Source organism: Chiloscyllium punctatum, chromosome 6 (assembly GCF_047496795.1).
Source record: "Chiloscyllium punctatum isolate Juve2018m chromosome 6, sChiPun1.3, whole genome shotgun sequence".
NCBI classification, from domain to species: Eukaryota; Metazoa; Chordata; class Chondrichthyes; order Orectolobiformes; family Hemiscylliidae; genus Chiloscyllium; species Chiloscyllium punctatum.
In genome coordinates, this window is record NC_092744.1 from 25,864,437 (window position 1) to 25,890,395 (window position 25,959).

The following is a 25,959-nucleotide window of genomic DNA, read 5'->3' on the forward strand; positions in this document are numbered from 1 at the left end:
TTCACACGTCTACATATTTGCAAGATGAAAAATCTAGTCTGCAGTGTCAAATTGAATTAGATTTTGTATGCTCAGGTGAGAGGATAACACCTCATTCACTGTTTCATTCGTTAAGCTACTTCACACCAGAGTTCAATTCTCGTCACAATAACATGACATATTTAGTAATTCACATTACACAATATGATACAATAAGGTGCTCGTAACTAAAGTTTTCCCAAAGTAAATTATCAAAGGAAAATGGTAACATACAAAATTTGTACTCCAATTAAGTCAAATCATATTAAATCTTGCTCTGATTTTTATTTCGTTCTAAATCTAACTGTTCTGATTTACCATTCTCCACATTTAATTAGTAGATTTTTCATAGCCTTCCATGGAGTCTTTCCAACTGTAATGATTGCTAAATTGGTTGGATGGGACTTGTGATTTTCAACATCAAAATTTGTGCCAAACCATTCCCAAAAAATAAATGACAAATGCAAGATTAACCTTCATTAACCTTTTCCTCAATTTCACTCTTGTTCAGGTGATAGTCCTCACACCTCCATCTCAAATTATTGAATTTCATCAGATTCTGTTTCAAGTTCAGCATCAGATGGAGGGAACAAATCTTTAAAAAAAGGAAGACTGGCTGACATAATAAACTTACTACTCTCAACTTATGTCCAAACATGACAAGTGCAGTTTTCAAACAGCCCAGTCTCATCAATCCCATAACAAATAGTAAAGCAATTAATGCTATAATTCTACATATCTATTTACCCAATACTCACTCAACAAAGAATTATAATTGCTTTAATTGATACATTTAAGTTCTGTGTATTCTTGATCCCAATGAAAAGACCGGTAAATTATCCAAGGTCAGAAAGGAGGAATTGCATTGAAATGCGAAACATCTGCAGTGTATTTTGGAAAATGTGGAAGCAGCATGGGAATTCGGTGCAGCAGGGGAAGAGGTGTGTTTCCTTCCAAATAAGTCTGTTGGACACTAACTTGGTGCTGTGCTTTTCTTAACTTTGTCCAAGCAAGTCCAACACCAGCACCTCCACATTTTGATTTTATTAGTTCATATTTGCAGGTTACAAATTAAAAGACCAATAAGAAGTTTTTAATTTTTGTTTTTAAAAACTAAGTGAACACAACAGAAATGCAGGGCCAGGAGATGCATTATACCTCCATGAGGTGGGAGCTGGTCGACCCCATTTTGATTTGTGGTGAACACATCTGTAACAAGTGTTAATTACTTCAGGAAATGCAGCTCAGAGTTGATTAGCTGGAATCTGAGCTTTGACCACTACTACTCGTCAAGGAGGGAGAGACGTTACCTATATGTAGTGTTTCAGGAGGCAGTCACATGCTTATAATTTGACGAAGAGGGTATAACTATAAGTGAGACTCCTAAAGGTATTCTAAAAGATAGTGCTGAAGGAGCCTCAGCCTTTGAGCTTGTCCAACAGGCTTGAGATTCTTACTTTCTATGTGGATGAGAGCAGAGTCTGTAGGAAGGATGAGCAAATTGATGATGATACAGAGAATCATTCAAGAGGAGATAAAAAGACAATGTTGTTCTAATCAGGACTAGTATAGTCAGAGGAATGGTCACTGTTCTCGGTGGCCAGGATTAAGAGTCCCAAAGGTTGTGCTGCCTGCCTGATGCGTGGGTTCAGGATATCTCATTTGGGCTGTAGAGGAACTTGGCTTGGGAAGGGAAAGATCCAGTTCTAAGTAACAATATTGATAGAAAGATTTGCTGAGGGAATATGACCTGGTGGTGCTTAATTAAAAAGCAGAACCAAATAGGTAATCATCTCATGATTATTAATTAGCCACAGCTAACTGGCATAGGCACATCTAGGTCCGAGATGTAAACATGTGGCTCCAAGATTGGTGTGGGAGAAATGGATATGAATTCATTGGTCATTGGCACAGTACTGGGGAAGGAGGGAACTGTTCTATTGGGATGAGCTCCACAATCAGGCTGGGACCAGATCAATTGCATAACAAATGCTGTCGATAGAACGTTAGACTAAATAGTGAGGAGAGGAGTGGGGATTTGAGGAAATGTTTAAAGTATGGGGAGGCTCAGCAGAGATCATTAAAATTTTCAAAAGTGTGCGAACACAGGAGTGTGGAAAAGCTCAGGAATCTAGTTTCAGGCACAAGAATAAAGGGACAGCTTCGAGGAGGGATAGTCAACACAGGAGTCATTCTTAATTACAGTCTATGAAACAAGGTAAATGAGTTTGTAGCACAGATTGACTTTGGCTGGAAGGAAGCTGTGTGTATCATAGATGCAAGGTTGCAAAGATCTGGGCTGGAATTAAATATCCAATGATACGTGTCCGATTGAAGGGACAGACAGATGGGGAGATGGGGTGTAGCTGTCTTGTCAGTAAGAAATAAAATTAAATCAATAGCAGGAAGTGATATAAAGTTGGAAAGCATATAATTTGTATCTAAGGAACTGCAAAGGGACAAAAAGGGCCTGATGGGAGTGATACACAGCCCCCATTGCAATACTCAGGATGTTGGCACAAAATAAATCAGGAGATAAATAGGTACTATTACAGTAATCGTGTGGAATATTCAACATTCTGGTGGCTTGGGAAAAGCAGTTTCGGAAGAGATCTAAGGAAAAAGAATTTTTGAAATGTGTATGAGATTTTTTTTTGGAGCAGCATGTGGAAAACCACATGAGAAAAACGGCAACTCTAGATTTGATGATGTGTTATGAGGCAGACTTGGTGAAGGAACCCCGAGTGGGAGCAGTAACCATGAAATGATAGAATTGACCATGCAGTTTGAGAGGGAGAAGCTGCAATCAGATGTAACGGTATTCGAATCAGAGTGGTGGTAGCTACAAAGACATGAGGAAAGATCTGCCCAGAATTGTTTGGAAGGGGATCCTCGTAGGGAAGATGGTGCAGCAGCAATGGCAGGAATTTCTGTTGGTAACTTAGGAGGCACAGCAGAAATTCATCCCCAGGAAGAAGAAAGATACCAAAGGGGAGGACGATGCAAATACAGCTGACATTGGAAGACAGGGATAGTATAAAAGAAAAATAAAAAGCATATGATGTGGTGAAGATGAGAAAGCTTTGAAAAACTTATTCAAGTGTCAGTTGCACTGATGATGTAGAAATGTGTCAGTTGTAGGAAGATAATAGGCTGTCCCATGAATAATATTACTATTTAATGTCAATGGTATGAGGGAGCAGACATACATTCAAGTATAATAGTGGTGTCAAGATAATTGGCAAATTAAATATTGTAGAAATTAGAGAAACCTGATAGTGGACATTGGCAGAGTAACTGAATTAGCAGAATGGTGGCAAGTAGAGTTTAGAGTGAGATTGTTTGAGGTGCAGGGAGTAGGAAATGTCTCTCCCACCATCCCTACTTCAGAGTGTAGGAATTCTGCAGCTTGTAACTCACCACCCCCCTCCCCCCCCACCCCCCCCCCCTCCCCCCACCGACTTCCCAAACCATGACCACCGTCAAGAAGGGGCAAGTGAAGACTGTAATGAAATACTTCCCATGTGCCTGGATGACTGCAACTCTGAAACATTCAGAAATCTAGACCATGTACCAGAACAAATAGCCCATTTTATGGGCAACTGATACACTGCTGGTAGCAGTGTTTACTGTCTCCAGTCCATGTATGTACTGTTCCAGCTAATATAGGCTCCTTTGACAAAAAACTTCAAACTTGTGGCCCCTATCACTTAGGAGAACAAGGACAGCAGATCTATGGGAAAATCACCAGATACAATTCCCTCTTCAACACACATCACACCATCATGATGTTAAATGATATCACCATTCTTTCTCTGTCACTGGGTCAAAATCCTGCAATTCCTTCCTCATAGCATTGCAGATGGATCAATTCCCTGTATACTTCAAAGGTTCACAAAGACAGCTAATCACCACCATGTTCACTTCACTTATGGGAAAACAGCAAATATTGGCCTTACCACATGTGTTTGGAGTCAAGCATGTGTGTGTCTTTGGATTGGCACATGTGCATACTTGTGAGGCTGAGGAAGCACTTTTGGTTATGTTTGCTGACACTAGCGTATGATCTTCATATGCTGCTTTACATTGTGCAAGCGCTTTAAATGGTTCTAGCGAATGCAAATTGGAAGGGGAATTGAGATTGGAATACAGGAGAGGGGAATCAGGATCTGGGGTTTTGTGATGTGAAGGGTGGTGGGGATGCCAGCATCAAATCTCTCCTCCTCCACCAATTCTCCCCTAACCCCATTCGTTCCTACTTCCTTACTCTGTCCTCCCATCACTCCCATTTCTGCCACTGAAATTTGTTTCAAAGACGAATGCACTTACTGCGCATCTTCAGTGCAATATTTGCAAATGATGCCACCCACACTTTCTAAAGTGATGTCATGTCTGGAATAATATGCAGATGCATTTCTAGACGAACACACATGTTGCCCACAGTTGGGTGTCAAAAAAACACTGCCTAAATCAATTCCTGATTCATTTCAATGATGAAACTATATGTGAAATTGTGAATTGCAGCCTCCTCCAATGCAAATATTACTGCACTGCAAATAATAATATGGCATAAAATAAGCATGCAAAACTAATGACCAAACCTATATTCAGAGCTGAATTCATCTCAATCTTCTTCAACAGAAGTCTGCAGATTTCAATCTCTGGTCTGAGCACATAGGAAAATTGGTAATTCCTGTCCATCCCTTGCCATTTTTCTTAAGGTACTGGCTTGATTGACCTGATAGATTACAACAAAAGACACCTAAATCAACCAAGTTATTGACCAAAGGACATATGGAGAAAGTGAGGACTTAAGATGCTGGAGATCAGAGTTGAGAGTGTGGTGCTGGAAAAGCACGGCCAGTCAGGCAACATCCGAGAAGCAGGAGAAATGACACTTCGGGCAGAAGCCCTTCATTGGGAATGCGGTTTGTGGGCCAAGGGAGCTGAGAGATAATTGTGAGGGGCATGGGGTTGAAGCAAAGGAAGTTGAGAGTGCAATAGGTAGATGCAGGTTGCAGTGAAGGTGATAGATCCGTGGGCAGCACGGTGGCACAGTGGTTAACTCTGCTGCCTCACAACGACAGAGACCCGGGTTCAATTCCCAACTCAGGCGACTGACTGTGTGGAGTTTGCACATTCTCCCCATGTCCGCGTGGGTTTCTTCCGGGTACTCCGATTTCCTCCCACAGTCCAAAGATGTGCAGGTCAGGTGAATTGGCCATGCTAAATTGCCCATAGTGTTAGGTAAGGGGTAGATGTAGGGGTATGGGTGGGTTGTGCTTCGGCGGGGCGGTGTGGACTTGTTGGGCCGAAGGGCCTGTTTCCACGCTGTAAGTAATCTAATCTGATCTAAAAGAAGGTGGGGAGATAGGTGGAAAGGAAGATGGACAGGTAGGACAGGTCAAGAGGATGGTGGAAGTTGCAATGTTGGATTGGGGATAAGGGGTGGAAAGGGGAAATAAGGAAACCACATTGATCCCTGACACATGATTGATGGCGTGGACCTGACAAGAGAGTCATGGAGGGAATGGTCTTTATGGAATGCAGATCGGGTGGGGACGGAAATATATTACTGAAGGCGGGGTCTGTTTTTAGATGGCAGGAATGGTGGAAGATGATGCAATGCGTCCAGCGGTTGGTGGGGTGGAAGGTGAGGACCAGGGTGGGGGAGTCTGTCCTTGTTGTCTTTGGAGGGGTGGGGTTTGTGGGTGGAGGTGCGGAAAGTGGATGAGATGTGCTAAAGGGCATCATGAAAAACATGGGAGGGGAAATTGCGGTCTTTGAAGAAGGAGGCCATCTGCTTTGTTCTGTGGTGGAATTAGTCCTCCCGGGAGCCGATGCGGCAGAGGCAGAGGAATTGGCAATAAGGGATAGTGTTTTTACACAAGGAAGGCTGGGAGGAGGTAGCTGTGGAATTCGGTGGGATTGCAGAAGATGCCAGTGTTAAATCGGTCACCGCTGATGGAGATGGAGAGGTCCAGGAAGGGCATGGGGGTGTCCGAGATAGTCCAGGTGAACTTAAGGTGTTAGTGAAGTTGATGAACTGTTTAACCTCCTCATGTCATCAATGTAGTGGAGGAAAAAGTGGGGAATGGTGTCAGTGCACTTGCGGAAGATGGTCTGTTCAACATATCCAAAGAAGAGATAGGCATAGATAGGGCCCATGCGAGTGTCCATGGCTACCCTTTGGTCTGGAGAAAGTGGGAGCATTCAAAGGAGAAATTATTGAGAGTGAGGATCAGTTCAGCTAAAACAAAAGAGTCAGTGGAAGGGTACTGGTGGGGCCAACGGGAGAGGAAGAAACAGAGAGCTTGGAGGCCTTCGTCATGGTGGATAGATGTGTACAGGGACTGGAGAACTTAAAAAGTGACAACTGATCTTATTGAAATATTTCAGATTCTAAGTGGTGTGACAAAGTTGATTTCAAATGGATTATTCATCTTGGGGTAATTGATTTTGAGGATGCATATAATGGGGTCACCTATTTTTCTATCAATCATCTCTTTTACTAAGCTATCACAATTCCAAAGCCATATAGAACTACAAATCACATGTTTTATATTGCTGCTATTTCTTAAAGCTCCCTTAGTTAAAGTTTAATCCAATTAAAATACAAAATTATCTGGCTTCAAACAAAACTTCTTTTTGAAAGTATCTTCATATTTTCTTCACTGTCAATCAAGCAATATCAAGGCTTTCTTCCAAAATGAATTTATGGTAACCTGGGATCATAGGAGACATCTTACCTCAGAACATACATCTGCAGAAAAAAGTCAAGATATGACACCAGTCTCCTGAATTAACCACACCAAAACAAAATATGTTATTAATATTTAGCTCACCTGATCTTGACACACAACTAAACCACAACTAGTTGTTGTAAACTGAACTCAGTTCTCTCCTTAAATTCATTACTTATCAATGACTTAAAAGAGTTGTTATGTCTAACTAGAAACAATCTTTGCTGAGAGTTAAATTTCTACCGAGGTCATCCATTTGCTTTAGCTAGCTCTATTATCATAAACAATGAAATAATTTAAAAGGCTGCAAGTTCTCCATGACTACATTCTCAATCCACTTCCTTGCCTCATTCATAGTCACACCCTCCAGTCTTTGACCAAGGACCAAATTAGATGATACTCTCCTAAGAGATGTGACTGCCTCCCAAAGCAAAGTGTCCAAGTAACTCTCCCCCTCACTGATTTGTGTCACAGCTTCTGCAGCTCAACCTTCAGTTGAAATGCACTAAGCCAAAGTTCCTTCAGCAACAAATGTTTCATAGAAACTTGCATCCCTTGGATTACACTGGTGTGCCCAGTTTCCACATACTGCACAGTCACATTTCAATTGCTCTGCCATTTTAATAGCAATTACTTAATTAATCTTACTGATGAATTTTTAAGTGGTTTCATTAATCCTTCCAGTTCTTTTATCCTTAATTGAACCAATACTCCACCCTCTTTATTTTTTGAAATTCCTGGTCAAAATAAAGAGAGAATAGTCAAGTGTCAATCAAATAAAATTAACCGTCTTTGTAAAACTCATTACTAGTGAAAAAAATCTTGCAATGACACAACTAATTTGAATTCTGAAAAATAAATAAGAAAAGTTTCCCTCACCAATTAATGACAATTTATCTGAGACCTCACACTTGAATTGCTTGGTCCACTCTCAAGTCATGGACAGCAGCAGCTCTTTTATGACAACTCCTTAATTATTACTGTCACACTCTTTCATGCGGTCTCGGTGAAATGCAGTTACTTGTTTGCATATTTACTTGGTCATTCTCTTACTCATCAAACTCCCATAGTGACACTCAGTCTCGAGCTGAAATCATGATAAAACTTGCAGATATCATCATTGTTTGCATTTACTCTTACTGTTAATGGTCACAACTAAGGCTTAGGTATGCAGTAAGAAATAAGTAAATCTACGCCAGAATAAATTAAAAGTCAACAATATTTCATAGTAACCATCAAATATTTTTTGTTCATCTTTTCATTGGATTTGGATCGCTGGCAAGGCCAATAGTTGTTCTCCATTCCAAAATTGTTTGAACTGATTGCCCATCGAGTTACGAGGACTTATATGATTAGGAGTAGGAAGACCTCCTTCACTTGGCAGATATATCAATAACTAGTGTGATGAAATATTTCTAATATATATCATACAAAATTAATCTTTGAGCTTGGATTTTGAGCAAATAGAACATTTGTTTTGGTTTGTGTGTATGGGTGGTTTAATTATTAATTGTCAGCTTTTCTGGAGCTACAATTGTTTCAAAACAGTACATGATAATGGGAATTTGTCTGCATTGTGAGAGATTTATGACAGGACATGCTGAAGCTTGACCATTGATTTTGCCAGGATGTATCCATCTCTGAGCTCCATGACAAGATGATTGTTTCTGATTTGATGTCAGAGGGATAGTGATACCAATTAAGGTGCTCTTTATTGATTGGAAAGTGTTTGGGAGAATCTTGCAGTCATGAAGTCTCTATAAGGATGTAATTCTATTTTCTTGTTGAAGCATTAATTGAAACATTTGGACAGTGTGGCTAAAGCAAAACATCTATCAGATCCTTTCTGATGAATTTCACCCCAGTGATTCTTCAGTTATCAATTGTATTTCTCCACAGTTTTTTTTTCATGTCTCAAATAAATTACATTTAATGTTTCTGGGTTAACAGCAATATTATGAGTATATCAAAGTCACAAGTCACACAACCCGGTTATAGTTCAAGGTATTCCTGATGAAGGGCTTTTGCCCGAAATGTCGATTTTACTGCTCCTCGGATGCTGCCTGAACTGCTGTGCTTTTCCAGCACCACTCTAATCCAAACTATGGTTTCCAGTATCTGCAGTCATTGTTTTTACCTAGTTTACTTGAAATCACAAGCTTTTGAAGCACTGCTTCTTCATCAAGTGAAGGCACTTCACCTGATGAAGGAGCAGCACTCTGAAAACTTGTGATTCTAAATAAACCTATTGGACTTTAACCTGGGGTCGTTTGACTTCTGACTTTGTCCACCTCAGTCTCACACCAGCATCTTCACATCATCAGTATATCAGAGAATTATATTATCTATAATAAAAATCAGACTATCCAACTGATTGTTTTCATGTTGCACAGTGGAATGTTTGTGATGAGCTGTTGTTCAATTTAAAATTGAATTCATTGAATTTATTTTCAAAGCCCTGTATCAAGATAAAGCTGAATGGAATAAGATAAGTTTTCTTCTTTTGCTGTGCTGGAGATTCTTCTACATAAATCTCACATTGGTTTTGGGAATGTTCAACCTCAGGCAGTTGTGGTTCTCAATTACGGCCAATTATTAAACAACATTTAATTATAATTTGCTTACAAATCTACCTCTGAGCCAGAAGGCCCAGATTCAAGTCCCACCTGATTATCACATGTCCAAAAAGGCAGATTAAAAAATATTGACAAATCAATATGGATTGCAAATTTTGATCAAATATCATTTATTTTGTTTGTATGCAATACATATGGCAATATTTGAAACATAAATCTAAATAAAGAACTGAATTAATATTGCTGCATTGGTCAAGCAATTGAAACATATTTTTATTTTCCTATCTTGGACCTTTACGAATGTAAATGCGAACCCCAAAAGGCAGTTTTATATCTCTCTCACACCACCACCTCTCCCCATGCAAACAGTTTTCATTGATCCAACTGTAACAATGATAAAATCCAACTTCATGCCAAGTAATTTTCTTGTCTTTTTTCAAATCAGTAACCATGTTTCATTAACTGAACAAACTCTGTTTGCTGCAAAAGTAAGTTATTATCTCACATTTATTTGATGGAAATGCAGTTCTACTACTACTACCATTTGTCATTCATTCAGCGTCACTCCATAAGAATCATGATGCTAGTTCTTCATGACCTGCAACTGTAAGTGTTGATGTTGAGGCTGATATTTTCCGTCCCAAGTATTGTTTTGCCAGTCAATTTTGGAAAGTGAGTAAAGTTCTCAGATGTTTTAGATACCACTTATTCATTTCTGAGAGAAATATGTAAGAATCAGTCCTTAAACAGATAGAATTCAAGGTTGTGAACAATTTAAAAGCAAACAATTCAAATAGATCCATAGACTACTCTACAGCATAGAACTGAATTACACTTAATATACTCAGTACGAAAGATCATTTTTCATTTACTATTTCATTCATTTAGCTAGTTTGCAACTGCTGCACATTGTCATTGCAGTAACATTACATATTTCATTCAATAGTGAAACATGATTAACCAATGTGGGTTTTTTTTAAAATCAGTAATGCAATGATGAAAGTCAAACCAGCTCCTTCTCAAATTATTGAATGTCATCATATTCTCTTCCAAATTCAGTACCAAATGAAGCAAATGAATCTAAAAGAAAAGAAAAATAGGCAGGTGTTATGAACTTATTACACTTAAGTCCCAAATTAACCAGTTTTGTTTACTGACGTTTTAGGAATCCAGTGCATTACCAATTGGTTCGTTATCAATTAAAACTGCTCCATGTAGTCATTCAGCCATCACTGACTCAACAAAAATATATAACTATTTTAATTGAGAAACTTAATTACCAAGTGTTGTGGATTCTTTAGAAACCTACTTAAGACTTCTAAATAAAGATTCTGTGTGTAAAAATGGGAATAGCTTAAAGGAAAATGCATGGCCTGAGGACCTTTCTGTTGATTTGAAAAAAAATTAATATTTATTTCTAATTGCTGACCACGTTAGCAATTTGTGTATTTTCCATTACCAACATTTCAAACAGCCTTAACATATCATCGAGTCAGAGTTGTACTGTATGAAAACACACCCTTCAGTCCAACGCATCCATGCTGACCAGATATCCTAAATTAACCCAGCCCCATTTACCAGCACTTGGTCCATATCCCTCTAGACCCTTCCTATTCACGTACCCAGCCAGCTGTCTTTTAAATGTTGTAACTGTATCAGCCACCACCACTTCCACAGACAGCTCATTCCATAAAAGTGTGAAAATGTTACCCCTTAAGTCCCTTCTAAATCTTTCCCCACTTACCCTCACTTTTGCCCTCTCATTCTAGACTCCCCCAACACTGGAAAACAGCTTGTCTATTTACCCTATCTATGCCCCTCATGATTTTATAAACTTCTACAAGGTCAACCCTCAGCCCCCGATGCTCCAGGGAAAACAGCCCCAGCCTCTTCAGGCTCTCCCTACAAGTGTCATTTAAAGGTGCAGAATTTGTTCATGGAGCCACTCTCTAGATTTCTTTTGTGTCTTTGGAACACTGAACAGAAGAACACATGGAACATTTATACTTATATGGACACAGTGGTCGATCTTTGAATTTTGTTAAATGTCCAGAAGGTGTTTCTGCATTCTTTTATCACAAAAAATGCAGTTTCAACTATCAGTTTCAACAGTCCAAAAACTACCAAATGAATTGTCTAACAGTGAATTTGTCTGATGCTCATCACAATGCATATTGATATATGAATAAAATCATCCTTATATCTACTGAGGGTGACAAATAATGATGCAATGTCTCTTGAACCACACTGCCAGTGTACTTCAGTTCAAAGATATACCATTTCAGTGAACACTCAGACGTTATATTGGATTTAAGTTCACGAGTGACATCAAGCTAAAAAAAACCTCTATTCCTAATATAGTATCTTAACTATGACGGGATTATTTTATTTTGTCTTGCTCTCCACTCGGAATTTGTGCTGGAATGGTGTGAGAGAGGGTGCACACTGGCCTACCTTGCAAATGTATATCATCACCCTCCTGTAGCTCACTTCCTGTATAATATTCCAGTTTCAGTGAACTGCTAGATTGGATATCTGTAAATGGAAAACATTGGAAAATTAAAATTAACATTTCATTTAAATATATTGTGTCATGTGCATAAATCTCAAAGATAATTACCCGGTCCTGTTCCAAGGTTGTGAATCTCAATCTCTTCATAAGCAGGCTCAGGAAAGCTACTGGCTGGATATTGTGTCTTTCCGTAGCCTGTGAAACCAAGAATGCCAGGTTATACATGGACGTGTGTCAAAAGTTATATCAACCTCTCATACCTGCTTTCCAACCTCCATTTTTCTTTATCGTTTCCTGGAAACCTCTCACATAACCTTTGACATTACATTCACTGAACCCTGAAGGATGCTATGCCCTCAAGAAATTTCTGCACCCGTATGTCAATATGTATTTATCTTGGGAATCAAGTGTAATCATTCATAAAATCCTTGGTTATTTTGAAGACAGCAATATCGTTAAACTTTCTTAAAACCATAACCTACTGACTCCATACATTCTCAATACAATTACTGAACAGAAACTTTCGCACTCTCTGCACATAAAAATATCATTCATTTCAGACTGCAGAGGATTAAAGTTCAGCCTAATATTGAGTCAGGACTGTGACAGTGTAATCTTCACTTGCTTGAAAGGATACAGACCCAACAATACTCACGAAGAATGTTCTTGGAGTTGCAGCCAGGAAACAGTGTCTCAACCTCACTTTGAGGACACACGCCATTGCATTATCTGGCACTGGGTCTGTGGCAGGTGGTGAAGGAACCAACAAGAGGAAAAAGCATACTTGACCTCATCCTCACTAATCTGCTGGCTGCCGAAGCATCTGTCCATGACAGTATAGGTAAAAGTGACCACAGCACTGTCCTTGTAGAGATGAAGTCCCCCCTTCACACTGAGAATAATCTCCATCGTGTTGTGTGGCACTATTACTGTGCTAAATGGGACACTCTTCGAATTGATCTCGCAGCTCAAGAAGCTGTGGGCCATCAACAGCAGTAGAACGGTATTCCAGCACAATCTACAACCTCATGATCTGTCATATCCCCCACTCAACTATTACATCAAGTCAGTGGATCAACCCTGGTTCAATGGAGAGTGCAATAGTGCATGCCAGGAGCAGCATCAGGCATACCTAAAAATGAGGTGTCAAGAAATGAAGTTCTCAAACAGGATGACTTGCACGCCAAATGTAATAAACAGCAAGTGATTGACAGAGCTAAATGCTCCCACAACCCCAATGGATCAGATCTAAGCCCTGGGGCTCTTCCACATCCAGTCACGAATAGCCATGGACAATTAAACGACTCACTGAAGGAGGTGCCTCCACAAATATCCCCATCCTCAATGATGGAGGAGTCCAGCACATAAGTGCAAACGATAAGTCTGACACGTTCGCAACAATCTTCAGTCAGAAGTAACAAGTGGATGATCTGTCTCAGGCTCCTCCAGTGTGCCCCAGCATCACAGATACCAGTCTCCAGCCAATTTGATTCACTCCAAAAGATGCTGAAAATGTGTTGCTGGAAAAGCGCAGCAGGTCAGGCAGCATCCAAGGAACAGGAGAATCGACATTTCGCGCATAAGCCCTTCTTCAGGAATCTCAGGAATGAGATTAGGAGCTGAGTGACCCGAGCGAAACCCAAAGTGGTTTGCTTATGCCCGAAATGTCGATTCTCCTGTTCCTTGGATGCTACCTGACCTGCTGTGCTTTTCCAGCAACACATTTTCAGCTCTGGTCTCCAGCATCTGCAGTCCTCACTTTCTCCTCACTCCAAAAGATATCAAGAAACAGCCAGCAATAGTAATGAAGAGGCGTGCTTCAGTACTTGCCGCTCCCCTAGCCAAGCTCCTCCAGTACAGTTACAACACTGGCATCTACCTGACTATGTGGAAAATTGCCCCGATAGTCCAGTACACAAAAAGCAGGACCAATCCAACCAGGCCAATTACTGTCCAATCAGTCTACTTTTCATCATCAGTAAAGTGATGGAAGGGGTCATCAACACTACTATCAAGCAACACCTGCTCAGCAACGCCCACTTTGGGTTTCGCTCGGGCCACTCAGCTCCTAATCTCATTACAGCCTTGGTCAAAAATGGACAAAAGAGCTGAATTCCAGAGATGAAGTGAGAGTGACAGCCCTCAACATCAAGGCTGCATTTGACAGAGTATGGCATCAAGGAGCCCTGGCAAAACTGTAATCAATGTCTATCGGGGGCAAACACTCTGCTGCTTAGAGTCATATCTGGCACAAAGGAAAATAGCTGTGGTTGTGGAGGATCAGTCATTTCAGCTCCAGGACATCTCTGCAGGAGTCCCTCAGGGTAGTGTCCTTGAGGCCCAACAATCTTCAGCTGCTTTGTCAATCACCTTCCATCTGTCATAAGGTCTGAAATGGGGATGTTCACCGATGATTGCAATGTTCAGCATCATTCATGACTCTTCAGATACTGAAACAGTCCACACTCAAATGCAACAATATTTGGACAATATCCAGGCTTGGGCCAACAAGTGGCAAATAACCTTCATGCCACACAAATGCTAGACAATGACCATCATCAATAAGAGACACTCGACACTGCCATTTGACATTCAACGGTGTTACCATCACTGAATGCCCCACTGTCAACATCCTTGGGGTTACCACTGACCAGAAACTCAACTGGACTCAACACGTAAACACAGTGGCTACAAGAGCAGGTCAGAGACTAGGGATAGTGTGACGAGTAACTCATTTCCTGACTCCCCAAAGTCTTTCCACCATCAACAAGGCACAAGTCAGGAGTGCCTTGCCTTGATGGGTGCATCTCCAACAACACTCAGAAAGCTTGACACCATCCAGGACAAAGCACCTCATTTGATTGACACCACATCAATAAACATTTAATCCCTCCACCATCGTTACTCAGTAGCAGCAGCATGGACTATCTACAAGATGCACTGCAGAAATTTATCGAAGATTCTTCGACAGCAACTTCCAAACTCAGAACCACCTCCATCTAGAAGTACAAGGGCTGCAGGTACTTGGGAACACCACCACCTGCAAATTCCTCTCCAAGCCACTCACCAACCAAATTTGGAAATATACCGTTGTTCCTTCACAGAATCCTGGAATTCCCACCCAACTGGCATTGTGGGTCAGCCCACAGAAAGTTCACTGCAGCGAATCAAGAAAGCAGCTCATCACCACTTTCTCAAGATCAAAGAGGGATGGGCTATCAATACTGGCCAGCCAGCAATGCCCAAGTCGCACAAATGAATTTAAAAACTACTACTTTGGTAAATGGGACTTGGAACTGAAAATAAAACATCTATGAGGTACTCCAGGCCATTAACAACAACAGAATTGCACTTCAATATAATCTGCAACCTCATTGCCCAATATATCCTAATTCTACCTCACTGGAAAGGCAAGTGATCAACCCTGGTTTAATGAACAATACGGGATGGCATGTCAGGAGCAACACTATGAATTGCCGACATGCTGAAGCCAGAATAAAACATGACATGTTGTCAGACACCAAAACCTGCAAGCCTAAGCAATTCCAAACCATCAGCTCTGATCTAAACTGATCTTAGTACTGCCACATCTAATAAATAAAACTTTTAAAACTCACTGGAGGATAAGGCTCCACAAATATTCCCACAGTCTTCGGGTCATACAGCATGGAAGAAGACCTGACTGTCTAACCAATCCATGTTGAACATAATCCCAAACTAATCCAGTCCTACCTGTCCGTTCATGGCCCATATCCCTGCAAAATCTTCTCATTCATGCACTGATCTCAGTGTCCCTTAAACGTTATAACTGTACCCGCATGCACGACTTCCACTGGAAGTTCATTCCACATTCAAACCACCCACTGCATAGAAATGCTCAACAATGGGAGAATCCAGTACATGGGTGCGAAAGAAAATGCAGAAGAATTTGCAACAATTTAAAGCACTGAGCAAATGATCCAGCTTGGTATCCTGCAGAGCACCTTGCAATTATACACAGCATTCTTCAACCAAATTGATTTGTAATATTAAACGATATTTAAAAATGGCTAGAAGTATTGGACACAGGAAATGCTCAAGGTTCTGAGGAAACTCCAGCAACAGAAGTGCAGATGCAGACTCCAGAATTTGCCCCACTCCTGTGTGATATTCCAGTACAGTTACAACACTGGCAAATGCAAAATTGTCAGGGGTTGTCTTATGCAAAACAAAACAAGACCAATTCAACTCAGCGAATTACCACCACATCTTGATCATCAGGAAAATGATGGAAGGTGTCATCAACAGTGCTATCAAGCAGCATTTTCTGAGCAATAGCCTGCTCACTGAAACCAATTTTGGGTCCAACCAGATTTAGATCCTAACCTCTTTGCAACCTTGGTTCAAACACTGAAGTCATACTTGACTGAATGTGGTATTAAGGAGTCCTCACAAAACAAGATTCAATGCAAATTATGAGGAAAATTGTCCATTGATTAAAGTCATATCTTGTAGAGTCATAGGAAGATAGTTGTAGTTGTTTGAGATCAGTTATCTCAGCAGGAATTCCTCAGTGCAGTGTCACAGTGTCATAGAGTCGCGGAGATGCACAGCACAGAAACAGACCTTTTGGTCCAACCCATCCATACTCACCAGATGTTCTAAATTAATCTATTTCCATTTTTCAGCATTTGAGCTACATCCCTCTAAACTCTTCCTATTCATATACCATTCAGATGCCTTTGAAATTTTACCAGCTTCCATAACTTCCTTTCACAGCACATTCCATTCATGTACTACCCTCTGTCTGAAAAGGTTGCCCCTGGGGTCCCTTTACAATCTTTCTCCTTTCACCTTAAATATATGCGCTCCAGTTTGAGATTCTCCTACTCTGGGGCAAAGATGCTGGAGAATCAGAGTCGCAAAAAGGAGGCACTGGAAAAGCACAATAGGTCAGGCAGCATCCGAAGAGCAGGAAAGTCGATGTTTTGGGCATCATGGATAGGGTAAATAGACAATGTCTTTTCCCCAGGATAAGGAGTCCAAAGTAGAAGACATAGGTTTATGGTGAGAGTGGAATTATTGAAAAGAGACATAAAGGGCAACTATTTCAGGAAGAGGGAAGAATGTGCCTGGAATGAGTTGCCAGGGGAAGTGGTGGAAGCTGGTACAATTATAACATTTAAAAGACATCTGGATGGGTGTATGAATCGAAAGGGTAAGAGGTATATGCGCCAAATAGGCAATAGACAATAGGTGCAGGAGTAGGCCATTTGGCCCTTCGAGCCAGCACCAAACATTATGATCATGGCTGATCATCCATAATCTGTATCCTGTTCCTGCCTTATCCCCATAACCATTGATTCCACAATCTCTAAAAGCTCTATTCATGTCTTTCTTGAAGCTATCCAGAGACATGGCCTCCACTGCTTTCTGGGGCAGAGTATTCCATATATCCACTACTCTCTGGGTGAAGAAGTTTCTCCTCAACTCTGTTCTAAATGGCCTCCCCCTTATTTTTCAACTGTGTCCTCTGGTTCTGAAAAATGGAACTGGATTAATGTGGGATACCTGACCAGCATGGATGAGGTGGGGAAAAGAGTATGTTTCAATGCTATACATTTCTACAACCCTATGTTTATATCCACGAATTTTTTTCCCCACTTATATACACTTCATGAATGGCCGGATCACATTGTCAAACCTCGATGAATCAGGCGACTGACTGTGTGGAGTTTGCACGTTCTCCCCGTGTCTGCGTGGGTTTCCTCCGGGTGTTCCGGTTTCCTCCCACAGTCCAAAGATGTGCAGGCCAGGTGAATTGGCCATGCTAAATTGCCCATAGCGTTAGGTAAGGGGTAAATGTAGATGTAGGGGTATGGGTGGGTTACGCTTCGGCGGGGCGGTGTGGACTTGTTGGGCCGAAGGGCCTGTTTCCACACTGTAAGTAATCTAATCTAATCTAATCTAATCTCCAAAGGAAAGCAATTGTCATAAAACTGCTGCTAAAACTGCTGCTAAACCTTGTACCAATTATTTCAGTTCTGTGGCCTCAAACAACTGAATTCTCAACTGAGTGAGATTGATTTCCCCATCCACTCTACCCATGCCCCCACTCATTGCCATATTTAAATCAAGTTAATCTCTCTTAAGCCTCCTATGTTGAAATAAATAATTTCCTGCATAACCAAACATTTGCCAATCTTTCCTCATTACGAATATCCTTGATAGTACAGAATTTAAAGATTTCTAATAGGAAACTAGAAAATGAAGCTATTTGTCTTGTGATGATGTTGTGGCTTTCAGAAATGTATTTTGTACTGTTTTTGTTTGAAGAGAGGTTTGACAGAGAGGTCGAAGCTGTCTATTTGAATCCAATAAACCACAGGTGAGGTCCTTGGGGATTGTTTTTCAAGTGAGAAGAATAGAAGCAGCCTGAATATAGGTGATTAAACTCCTGTAAGAGCCAGGATTTTAGTTTATCAGTTGCAGTTACTGGCATCTTGAAGCCGAATATAGGAGCTGTAATACAGCACTCCCTCCTACACTTTCTCTCAGAGATTTCTCTTAACGTTTTTCCTCCGGGATTGGAGAATTGCATGTGAGACAATCTGTTTTACTGAATTTCATTTTCCCAGGTCGGGTTTCTAGAATGTTACTATATTGGAACAGTTACTGTTTAGTAGTTAAATAATCTATTTTTCTATTAAGTTTTCCAACAGAGTTAAATTATTTCCATTTCTCCTTCATTTTGTTGTATTTTAATTATCATGTGTTTTGCTTTCAGATTTCAAGGTAGTTAGACATATCAAATTGCATCTGGAACATAATGCCTAGCACTTGCCTTTAAAATAAGAAAATGTTCGGGTCTAGGCTATCTTCTTAATATATTTTGAAGGGATTTGATCTGGTTCATAACAAAGTGGGACTTATCAGGATCAAAATCTCAAATTCTAGTTTGGGTTTAGTATTATTGAACGAACTTGCAGTGTGCAATAAGTGTTGATGTTTTACATTTTAGGTGTTGCATTTGATTGCTTTAAACAGGGTGTGCCTTGAGTAATAATGGCTCTCCCAGTCATGAAGAGGTTCCTAGGGATAGAAGAAGTCACTTCAGAAGTGGTACAGAAAGTGAATAAGAGAAAGCTTTTGGAATCGGCAGACAAGCTGGAGTTGGGGTTGTCCATGTCTGTGAGGAAAGAGGACTTAATTAATGCAATTTAAAATAGCCAGGAATGTCATTGGAAACTTCAGAAATGGCTACAGTTCAACTGAAAATGAAGCATTTTGAACATGAAAAGGAAATGAAACAGTTTTACTTATGATTGAAAGAAGAAGAAAGAGAAAAATGGGGGAAGTTGAACTTCAGAAGTGGAAACTGAAAACTCAAAATTGACTTAAAATGTTGGAAGTAGAGGTGACAAGTAGAAGTAGTGATGAGGACGGTCATGGAGCACATTCACATAGTAACCAAAGGCCTGATGAGTATCTTTTTAAATATTTCCAAGCACTACCTAAGTCTGACAAGAAGGATATAGAAGCCTTTCTCACTTCATTTGAGAAAGGTGCTAAACAAATGAAATGGCTGATGACCATGTGGGTATTGTTAATCTAAACAAAGTTGATTGGTACAGCTAATGATGTATCTGCATCATGATCAGCGGAGGTATCTGGAGAGTAACATGAGGTGATCTAAAGTGCTTATAAACTAGTAGCAGAAGCATACAATGATTGAGAAATCTAAGGAGGGGACCTGGTCAAATGTATATTAAATTTCAAAGGCTCAAACAAAGTAATTTTGATAGGTGGATAAGGACATTTAAAATTGATTAAGTATATGATGCATTTAGGGAGAGAATTATTTTGGAAGAGCTCAAAAATTAACTTCTTGTATTACTGATAATTCTTTTGAAAGAGCAGAGAGTTAAGATGAGCAGCAGAAATGGCAGATGATTATGGGTCACCTTATAAACAGCAGTTTATCTTCCAACAATCTGTCAGGAATATAAATTGGGAAGAGAAAAATCTTCAGATGGAAAGGAAAAGATTTCATTGAAGAAAGTAAAGATAGTTTAACACAGGATTAAAAAAGAAACCCATAAGTGGGAAAAAGAAGGGAAATAGCTCAGGCGCTTTCATTTCAAGAAGGTTCCATGAAGTCACAGTGTTGGTTGTTTACAAAAAAAGCACTACAAAGACAGGTGTAGGAAAACAAGATAAGCCAGTGAGCTTTGTTGAAGTAATAAAGGAACGCTCAGTGAAAGCTAAAAATCTGCAGAAGGTGCAATATGATCAGTGGTTGATTGTGAAAAATTGCCACATCTCTTTAAACAAGTTACATGCAGAGTTAAGATTTACTCATGTCTCCCAGGAGGAGTTGGTAAAGCAATTAAGATTTTAAGCGATACAGGAGCAAGTCAATCATTGAAGATGAGAGAGAGGAGTTCTGCAATTCAGAAGCAGTATTGCCAGAAAAGGTGGAAATATGTGGAATTCATTGTGAGAAGAGCAGTGTTCCATTATATAAAGTGAGATTGGAGAGTCTAGTGAAAAGTGGTGAAGAATTGGAGGTGAAGTTGACAGCGAAGAAGGTTATCTCAGATTACAACAGGATCTTGATCAGATGGACCAGTGGGCTGAGAAGTGGCAGATGGAGTTTAATTTAGATAAATGTGAGGTGCTGCATTTTGGGAAAGCAAATCTTAGCAGGACTGATACATTTAATGGTAAGGTCCAAGGGAGTCCTGCTGAACAAGCAGACCTACGAGTGCAGGTTCATATCTCCTTGAAAGTGGAGTTGCAGGTAGATAGGATAGTGAAAGTGGCGTTTGGTATGGTTTCCTTTATTGGTCAGAGTATTGAGTATAGGAGTTGGGAGGTCATGTTGTGGCTGCACAAGACATTAATTCAGCCGCTTTTGGAATATTGCTTGCAGTCCTGGTCTCCTTCCTATTGGAAAGATGCTGTGAAACTTGAAAGGGTTCAGAAAAGATTTACAAGGATGTTGCCAGGGTTGGAGGATTTGAGCTTTCGGGAGAAGTTAAACAGGATGGGGCTGTTTTCCCTGGAATGTCAGAGGCTGAGGGGTGACCTTGTAGAGGTGTATAAAATCATGAGGGCCGTGGATATGAAAAATAGACAAAGTCTTTTCCCTGGGGTGGGGGAGTCCAGACCTAGAGCGGATAGGTTTAGGGTGAGATGGGAAAGATATAAAAAAGACCTAAGAGGCAATTTTTTCACGCAGGGTGTAGTACATTTATGGAATGAGCTACCAGAGGAAATGGTGGAGGCTAGTACAACTGCAACATTTAAAAGGCATCTGGATGGGTGTATGAATAGTGAGGGTTTAGAGGGATATGGGCCGGGTGCTGGTAGGTGGGACTAGACTGGGTTGGGATATCGGTCGGCGTAGACAAGTTGTGCCGAAGGATCTGTTTCCGTACTGTACATCTCTTGGACTCTCTGACTCTATGGTGATGGGTTTAATAGAGAAATTCTCAGTTCCATAAATGCAGCTTATCTTGGGTAACAATACAGTTTGATCACAAATGGAATTGATGTCCACTGTGTTGGGGAAGCCAGTGGAAAATCAAATAACTGAGGTGATACAGGAAGTATAGCCTGGGATTTTTCCTGACTGTGGGGTAACAAGGTCAGAAAGCCAGGGGTGGAAACAAGAGGAAAAAAATCAAAGAATAAAAATAAGGAACTTGAAGTTCAACTATCAGAGATTATGTTTGACCAAGTTGTATTACACTGGGCTATAGAAAGGAGGTATTGAGGACGGCAAATGAATTACCAATATGAGGCTATTTGAGAGTTAAAAAAAACTCAACCCACATTACCAAGATATTTTTACGGGCCTGGATTGCATGAAGATGTGTTTGAATTATCAGGCATTTCATGCCTGTCAGGTATTTGGAAAACCTCAGGCAGAGATAAAAGTCAACATTCTTAATACACATTCCAACGTTTGAGGAACCTTTTACCAGAGTTTTAATTGATTGCATCGGACCCCTACCAAAAACAAAACGTGTGAATCAGTATTTGTGACCAGAACAGTTGTGCCTACTAGATCTCCAGAGACAAGTCTCTGATGTAGGAGCATGGCTAAAATTATTGTCAAAGTGTTACTCATTTTTAAAAAAAAATGAGACACAGACTAGCCACAGAGATACAATTGGATCACGGGTCAAATTTTACACCAAAGTTATTCAAGTTATGTCTTGTTTTGAAATAAAGCAATTCAAATCCACTGCATCCCAGCCAAAACTGTAAGGTACATGCGAACACAGGCATCAAACTGTAAAGACCATGTTGAGGGTTTATATTCAAGACTATACAGAGAATTGGGAGAAAGGAATTCAATTTGTACTTTTTGCAATTATGAATATGACTAATAAATCAGTTAAATTCAGTCCTTTTGAATTCGTTTTTAGGCATGAGGTGAGATGACCACTGAAATTAAATAAGGAAAAATTGTTGAGTCAGAGTTCAGAAACCACACATTTGGTGATGTCATGTTTTAGGGAAAGTTTAAATAGAATTAATTGGATAGCATTAAAAAGTAGCATAGCATGTGGTAAAATGGGAAGCAGAAAAGATATCAGAAATTCACAATTTCGTAAGTGAAAGTAAAGTGTTAATGTTACTTCTTGTTGTCGCTGAAAATCTTTAAAGGCAAGTTTTAATGGATATTATCAAATCAAAAGGAAATTGAAAGCGAGGTGAATTATTTGAAAAATCTCACAGTATGTGTCATGTGGATATGTTCAAAAGGTATTTTGAAAGGGAAGGAAACCAAAAAGAGAATGTGGTACTGGTTAAAATACAGAGTGAAGAACTAAGTTCAGATGACTATGAACTGGACATTCCTCAAATTAAATTGGACAATATGAAAGTTCTCAAAAATTGGGAGAAATGATAGAATTATTTTCCAGTGGAAATTGAAATGACCTGAAAGAGTTAAGAATCCCAGTCATGTGGGGAGATATATGGGAATAAACTGAAAAATACTAATCTGATTATACATAATGTAGATATAGGAAATGCTGTTCCAATTAAGCAACATCATTATCAATAGAACTCTCTAAAGTTGGCACCAGTTCAAAAACCAGATTGAACTCATGCTCAAAGACAATGTAATCAAAGTGAGTTGCAGTGAATAGAGTTCACACAGAGTAATAGTGTCAAAACCAGATGGTACCCAATGATTATGTGTGGACTATCAGAAAGTCAGTACAATTACAAAATCTGATTCAAATCCTATTCCTCATTTGGAAGACTTTATTAAGATGGAGAAGCAACTTACATGTCTAGGTTGGGCTTACTGAGATGATATTGGCAGCTACCTTTATTCAAAAGAGTGAAGGAAAGTTTGGCTGTTGTGACACCAAATGGACGGTAATGGTTTAAACTCATTTACATTCTGTATCAAAAATATGTCAGACACATTGCAAAGACAAAACAATAAAATCATTTTAGGGGAGTGCATTGATGATCTGGTGATTTCTAGTCATCCACGGAAGGAACATTTGCAACATCTATCAAAATTGTGAGATCGACTTCGGTAGGCGGGCTGAGTGATAAACCTGGCTAAGAATGAGTTCACAAAAACTCAAGTTGTGTTCATGGGCTATGTCATTGAACATGGAAAGATGGCCCCAACTGATGTGAAAACAATGGTGATGTAGCAGTTTCCAAAACCATCAACAAAGAGGGAAATACTACAAGTCTTGGGTCTGAGTGTTTTTGTTGGAAGATCACACCGAAGTTTAGCATTGTGCTTGCACCACTGACTGACTTATGCAGAATGTTTCAGTGAATGTAGAAATGTCAGAATGCAGTTGGCAGCCTGAAAGCTGTGTTAACCACTGCCCTAGTGTTATTCACACCTAATTAAGCAAAGTCATTCAAGTTGACTATCGATGGAGTGATGCGGCTGTCAGTGCTAAACTCTTGCAAACTGAGAAGGTCGAAAAACCTATTAAGAATTTTTCCAGAAAACTGAATAAACATCAACAGAAATATTCCACAATTAAGATGGAGACATTGTGCTTCCTGTAGGCATTGCAACATTTCTACTTTCATATTGCCACTAATGTGTCGGAGACAATTGTATACACAGATCTTAATCCCTTACAATATATGGAAAAGTTTGGGATAAAAATTCCAGACTGTTGATTTGGAGCTCAATATTTCAGCCATTCAATTTGAAAATTGTACATGTGGAAGGACAAGAGAACGCAATTGTCAATGCATTATCAAAACTTTGATTAAGGAAGTCATTCAGTTGCAGGAAAAACAATTTGAACTGGAAGATTGCAGTGAACGTTTGCATGCTTTGAGTGAATGTAATGTACATGTACTGTATTGTCATCTACTAATAGTGTAATATGAAATGTTTTTAAAAGTTAAGCTTTCATTTTGTTTCATTATTTGAAGGGGGAAGGTATGATGATATTATGGTTTGAGGGGTATATTTTGATGTTTTGTTTTTAGTTTTAGTTTCTCAGTCGTCGTTTTTGGGGCCTTGAAGTTGGGTTTTGGTGCTGCAATACATCTCTCCCTGCCACTCTCTTTCTCTCTGAGAATGTTCTCTTGATGATTTTCCTGCTGGTCTAGAGAACTGTATGAGAAACAATCTATTTTACTGAATTTGCCTTTTTAAATGCGTGTTTATGAGATGTTACTAGACTGAAACAGTTACTGTTTAGTAGTTAAACAATATATTATTCTGTTAAGTTTTCCAACAGAGGTAAGTAATTCCAACTTCTTTCTTTTTTGGATTTGTACTGTCATATATGAAGAAAGCGTGTTTTGCTTCAAAACTGATAGTTTGACTCATGGAATTTCATCTGGAACACAAAGCCTGGCACTTGACTTTAAAATAAGGAAAACGATTGGGTCTAGGCCATCTTCTTAATGTATTTACAGAGGGGTATGTCTGGTTCATAGCAGTCTTACACTCAACTGAACTAGGATGTCAGAAACACAATATTTGCAAAACAAATGGTGTCATAGAGATAGCCAACACCTGCTGTATCCTGATCACAATGTCCTGACCAATCAGAATCTCTCTGACTGGTCTGAGATTGAAGATGGAGGAGAAAGTGAGGACTGTAGATGCTGGAGATCAGAGCTGAAAATGTGTTGCTGGAAAAGCGCAGCAGGTCAGGCAGCATCCAAGGAACAGGAGAATCGACGTTTCGGGCATAAGCCCTTCAGGATCGATTCTCCTGTTCCTTGGATGCTGCCTGACCTGCTGCGCTTTTCCAGCAATACATTTTCAGCTCTGAGAATGAAGATGGCCTGTTAACTATCACAATTCCCTCATCTTTGTGTCAATCATGCTCCAACGAATCAGTACTCACTTCTCATGTTGTGGTAAATGCAAACACTTCAAGTCTGTTTCTTGCACCCTCGTCTGATGAGTGTAAGATAAAAAGTTTCAAATGCTGGTCTCCGTTCAACAACGTTTAAAGAAAATTCTCTAATTTGTCTAATGTCCTTGTATATTGTCTCAAGCTAACATGTGACCACATCCTTCCTGCAAACTATAAGAATTGTAGAAAGCAAGATTAGCAGGAATCAACCATATTACTTCTGAGGCAGGCCTTTTAAGATTAAATTAACCAACCTTTCTGAAAGCTTCTTTGTAATTCTGCAGCCAAAGCAATTGACACAACAATCAAAAGAATAATAAAAACACAAGGGATGATGAAGAGAGGGATTCTTTGCTGTTTGAAGGGCTGTGTGAATTCTTGATGGCCTGTAATTAAAAACATTTATTAATAATAATACAAAGAAAACTGGCCTCATGAATTTTATTTATGTATACATACACCAACAGCTTGAACCAAAATATTTGTCAGTGAAATTGGACAAGAAGCACGTAATCTGGCAGGAACTCTGTTATTGCATTCATTGTTACATTTACTTATATGTATTAGTTTAATTCTGATTAAGTAGGGTACTCAATCTGAATCTTGCACTTTCCATTTTTTGAACAGCATTTGATCGTAACCTGGTGTTAGGCACCAATTGCGCTAAGTAGAAATATTTGGAAATACAGCAGGTTGTAGCATGGGGAAATAGAGTAAAAATACAACTTCAGTGTGAGGAAAGAGAT

At 39.7% G+C, this 25,959-nt stretch overlaps 1 protein-coding gene across 1 annotated transcript in view; it reads right to left on the minus strand.

The window, feature by feature from the left end:
* Positions 1-25,959, minus strand: part of LOC140478632 (scavenger receptor cysteine-rich domain-containing protein DMBT1-like) — a 110,438-nt gene that overhangs the window by 57,256 nt on the left and 27,223 nt on the right. The window contains exons 7-8 of the mRNA XM_072571850.1: positions 11,958-12,044; positions 11,792-11,872 (exon numbers count right to left, since the gene is read on the minus strand). Coding sequence (XP_072427951.1) covers positions 11,792-11,872; positions 11,958-12,044 — 168 coding nt within the window. The remainder of the gene's footprint in view (positions 1-11,791; positions 11,873-11,957; positions 12,045-25,959) is intronic.